General features: G+C 23.6%; 1 protein-coding gene across 2 annotated transcripts; it reads left to right on the top strand.

Moving 5' to 3' along the window:
• Positions 1 to 1,223: 1,223 nt before the first annotated feature.
• Positions 1,224 to 4,914, top strand: LOC126907544 (uncharacterized). 2 transcript variants are annotated; one of them, XM_050688913.1, is made up of 3 exons: positions 1,224 to 1,384; positions 1,458 to 1,946; positions 4,659 to 4,914. In XM_050688913.1, the coding sequence occupies exons 2-3, from the start codon at positions 1,511 to 1,513 to the stop codon at positions 4,853 to 4,855; spliced, it is 633 nt and encodes a 210-aa protein (XP_050544870.1). In that variant the 5' UTR covers positions 1,224 to 1,384; positions 1,458 to 1,510; the 3' UTR covers positions 4,856 to 4,914. The 2 variants fall into 2 exon arrangements, with proteins under 2 accessions (XP_050544870.1, XP_050544869.1); XM_050688912.1 differs by having other exon boundaries at positions 1,224 to 1,946.
• The last annotated feature ends 328 nt before the right edge of the window (positions 4,915 to 5,242 follow it).

The raw sequence follows: 5,242 nt of genomic DNA, 5'->3' as shown, positions 1-5,242 counted from the left end.
TATATATACTATTGTTTATTTTATAACAAATTAGAAAAACCTTGAAACATATTAAAAGACTACGTAATAAAATTGTTTAATAAATACAGATATAAATGTATATCAAAATAATGTATCCGAGTCAGCCGAGTCACTTCGATTATAAAGGTACTCAAGGATAATAGCATAAAAGAACTAAATATTAAATTATGTAAACATTACCTTATACAATTGTTTAATTCCATCAATCCATTGATAATGAAAATAATTTCATAAATGACTATGAACATTGTTATTTAGGTCTGAAAAAATATGTATAAAAATATTCCTTAAACGTAATAAATTATAACAATATATTTACTCTTTGTTTAGAATAATTATAGAACAAGTGTTCCTCTTTTTTATATTTTAAAAATTTATCAGTAGTGAATAATACGTTAAAATGATGAAGCTTAGACTATACATAACTCTTTTTCTTTACACAAAATGTGCAATTTCCTTAAACCATTTGGAATTACATTGCAATTTCTCTAAACATTTGTTTAAATATTTCAGATACAGTGAAAAATATTTATTTAACTTTGAAAATAACATTTCTGAACTTGAATTAAGAAATTATGGAACAGCAGTAAAATCTCATGGCGAAATTGTTATGATTATGTTAGATTCATTACGAGAAATGGACGAAAAGTATATCGCAACGGATATAATGACAGTAAATTTATATTTGAACAACGTATCGGGATCTATAAATATGATTGGTAAAGACGAACATGGTAAATTCAATAAGTCTAAAAACTCACAAAATTTACTTAAGGGTTATAAAATTCTACATCGTTCAATAGTAGAAAGATTGGAATATTTTATAAATGATAAGTGTTTAAAAGTATCAGTTCAAAATGATTTCACTTCCCTAACTAATTTTAATGAACCAATAAAATACAGCTCGGCAGTTTTGCTTAATGAACTCGAGAAACTTAATAGTAAAATAATTAGAAATATGAAAGAATATTTGACTCTAAGAGATATATTTGTAATGGATGATAATATAATATTAAACAATTATTGTGACATAGTAAAACATTTAGCGTTAACTTTTGAAAAAAAATCATATAATAATTTCAATCCTAAAAATGTTTTGTTTTATGATCTTATGGAAAATCGTCCCCATTTTTCGGATTTAGACCTGATATCAGATTGCCAAGCAAAACAATATGTTAGATAGAACAGTGACGACCAAGAAAATNAACAATATGTTAGATATAACAGTGACGACCAAGAAAATGATGTTTTAGACATTGTTCGATATGCTCCGTTAAAACTAAAGAATAATAATAATCAACAAATAAAATTGTCCGATATGTTTCGTTTTAACAAATTTGACTTTGACTTTCAAAATATACAAGTATTCAAAAATTTGTTATACTTAGCAACAGTTCGACCAATTATGTTGATCATACGTTTTTATTTTTTTTTAGTTCAAAATTTTGTTTCAATTTTTAAATTTCAAGTTAGCGAATTAAAAACTGTTATGAAAGATAAAATCATTGAACTGGGTCAACAAATTATTAAAGCTATGAAATCATTTATGGATTTAGACTTGTATGATAAAATTTTAAAAAAAAGCTTGAGCTGTATGTTTATTAAGACATATGAAGTTATTTCATCATTCAAAGAACGTAATGATTTGGTTACAAATAATGAAACGCAAAATATATCAAAAATGTATTGTTCATATTTGAAAAGATTTTTTTCAAATAATAACTTTGGTGAAAATATAAATGTCACAGTGTTCAATATTAGTAGTATACATAATATAGCTACTGAGGAATTAAATAAAGTTACATTATACGTATCAAAATTAAAAAAATATCGATATTGTTTTGAAATAGCAAATAAATTTATTATTAATTCATTTTTAGATTGGCGAGAATTTAATAAAATTATAAAACGAAATATTCCTTACAGTAAGTTATTGTAATTATATAAAATGTAATCGTTTTGATTTTGACTACACTTCATTGCTATTTTGATATCCATGATTATCATAATAATAACTATTATGATATTTATACATCAAATAATTATTTAACTATATTTTTATATCCATAAAAATATAGTTGGACATTAGATATAATTTTTGAGTGAATATTTTTAATGATTTTTTTTTACTTATAATATTTATAAAATAATAAATTGTGCATTGAAAATTTTTAATAGTAAAATTTGGTGTGAAAATAGGATTTTGTTATGTTTTATGCAATCTTCAGTTTCTTAAGTTTAACTAGGTTGATACCTAGTTAAACTAAGTTTAATTGTCTGAAAAAAATTACAATTTTTGTTGTTATTTTATAATGAATTAATAGCATAAAGATTGTAAATTAATAAAATATTACTTATTAGATCATTTCATTTAATATTTAAATAAAAAAATTGAAAATTATTAGTGATGCATTAGCTTTGATACGAAGTTAAGAAGGTATTACTTTTACTATGATGCTTTTTTTTTTTTTGCTGTCGCCACTTTTGTTAGCTTACACCGGACCGATATCTTTCAATGATACGTCAAAAGATTATAAATCGTATATTATTGAAGATATTGCCCTTAAAAATTGAAATAATTTTCCTTGTTCTTTGTAAATGAGGGAAATTCCCCTAAAAAATTACAATTTTTAAAATCGGTACATTTAGAGAATCTCTAAACTTTGATTTGTTAAAACTGCCTGAACATTTTGAAAAATGAAATAATCAAACATTTTTATTTTATATTTAAAACTTCGATATTTTTTATTAATTTCATATAAACTTTTTGATATCTGAAGTTACGAAAATTCTCCGAGCTTCAAAGGTATGTTAAAATAATGTTAAATAAAATTACATAAAAAAAAAATTGTCCCGACACTTTTTTTTCTATGGGGACACGGCCAACAAATTTAACAAAAAATGTAATTTTTATATAAAAATCACTGTATAAAATGTTAATATTTTGATACTTAAAAGTACTTTTGAAAATGATCCGGAAATACTGCGTCCTTTAAACATATGTTAAATTAAACTTTATGTTTCGTGCTATAAATTTAAAAAAAAATTGTCCAGACTTCTATATAGAACTTTTAAGATACGTCCAGTATCTTTTATGTGCAAATACCTGTCGAAGCTAAAAATATGTTATTTTTGTATTCATATTTTACTTATTGTTTATCATAAAACACCTTACATAGGTTTACCATAGTAATGAGATCACTAATTTTTATCAAATTTACATGAATCTAACTTACATTTAATATAAATTTAAACTTATTTTGATTATTTTGCTTCCTCGAAGTTCATAAAATCGATTTTGAATTTTTAACTAGCTTAGATTGTCATTTTTGAAATATTTGTGTAATATACAATTGCTGCTTCAAATATAATACACAATTACACGCTTGAGGTACGTAGTTTGAATCCCTCCCGACGTAAAGACTTTTTTTGCTTTATATTCCTAATTTTAGCTTTGATGCAAAGCCGAGAAGGTATTAGTTTTATATTATGTGTTTTTTTTTTTTATTTTTTTTTTTTGGTCTGTAACCATTTTTTTAAGTTTTTACTGGACCGATTTCTTTCAACGATAAGTCCAAAGATCACAAATTGTATCTAGTCGAAGACATTAGCCTCACAAATTGAAAAAATTTCCCTCGTTCCCCGTAAATGGGGGAAACCTCCAAAAAAATTACAAATTTAAAAATCGCTAATTTTCGAAATTTTTTCAATTTTTTTTACTAAAAACTGCCGTAACTTTTTCAAAAATGAACATATCAATATAATTTTTTTTTTTTATAGATGCTTAATGTCTTTACCTATCATTTGGTATATTTTTTTGTAAATTTGACCCTTTATCTGTACACAGGGGGGGGGTTTTAAAATTACAACTTTTTCACAAAAAATTAACTTTTTCAACTTAACTTTTGAAAATGTTCCGGAAGGTCTGACACTTTTATATATATCTTAAATTAAAGCTAATTTAATGTACTTTAATTTGAAAAAAATTGACCTCTGGACTTGTCTTCATGGTGTAAACGGCTACCAAATGCTATTTTTGTGTGAAAATTCTCGATTTTATAATTTACATTTTTTACTTTAAAGTGCTATAACTTTTTGAAAAATATATGGATCAATACAATTTTTTATGAGAAATAATATTTTTAATAATCTCTTTTTCATTTGACATACTATTATGTAGCTTTTGGAATAATCCACAAATTTTTTTAAATTAAACACTATCTAAAGATTTGCATCGAAGCGTTTTTTATGATAGTGATTTTAATTACTGTCAGATATTATTATACTTGATCCAACTATGTCACATCACCACTGTGCCGTGACCCCCTGTGCTGAGTTTTTTTTTTTTTGAGGTGAAAATAAAATGTAATTTTTGTTTGATTTTTAAATCATTTAGATTGATACGTCTTTCACTTAACACTCTGAAACAAAAGTCATATCTGGTGTTTCTACGCTCATATAGAACTTACCTTTTATTCCCATTGGCGTCAAGACGCTTTTCTCCACTTACACTTCATCCTGTATCTTACTCCATTATTATTATTTCCATTAATATATAATAATAAAAATATTTGTTTATAATATAATATATTTATATTTTTTTATACGAAAATTGTAATTTGTAGTTTTGTTTTTAGAACTAATAGGAAATCATGAAGACATATCTCGTTCACCTTTTTTTCCTGGTATTAATACAAGTGATATAAAAAAACATAGTCATAGTCCAAGTGATGAAAATGATGAGATGTATAAAGATGATGATAAGGATTTTGATGTGAAAGTTCAGAAATATTATACTCCTAAATATCTAGTTGATTATTTACTTTATGAGTAATTTTTATAATTTATTTTCTTTAAAGGTGATTTAAGGATTAAATCAATAGTACATAGTACACAAAATCAATATAATGTAATATGTTTATTTATATAATTGGACAATAATAAATAAAAATTGTAGTTATCAGTCAAAAATATAAATTAATCAGCTAATTCACATAACTTTTGTCATTGAAAAAATTGTATTCATAATTTTTTTTTATAAGATAATTATGAGAATTAATATTTGAACTAATAATACAAATTTACAAAAAAATTAAATATTAAAACAGTTTATTAATTAAAAAGATATATATATATATTATGATATTATAAGATTTGTAAACATCTGTAGACTGCTCTTTCAACATAAACAATTTTTAAGCTAAATAAGTTCTGAATTTTA

This window comes from Daktulosphaira vitifoliae, unplaced genomic scaffold (assembly GCF_025091365.1).
Source record: "Daktulosphaira vitifoliae isolate Bord-2020 unplaced genomic scaffold, ASM2509136v1 Scaffold_5, whole genome shotgun sequence".
In the NCBI taxonomy this organism is placed as follows: domain Eukaryota; kingdom Metazoa; phylum Arthropoda; class Insecta; order Hemiptera; family Phylloxeridae; genus Daktulosphaira; species Daktulosphaira vitifoliae.
This window is presented reverse-complemented; position numbering and strand designations above follow the sequence as displayed.

What these genes read in the sequence shown, in the direction of transcription:
- LOC126907544 (XM_050688912.1), top strand. Translation starts at nt 1,340, where the DNA reads ATGTTTCGTTTTAACAAATTTGACTTTGACTTTCAAAATATACAAGTA. An exon ending in AAAACGAAATATTCCTTACA is followed by an intron (nt 1,947 to 4,658) that starts GTAAGTTATTGT and finishes TTTTGTTTTTAG; the next exon opens with AACTAATAGGAAATCATGAA.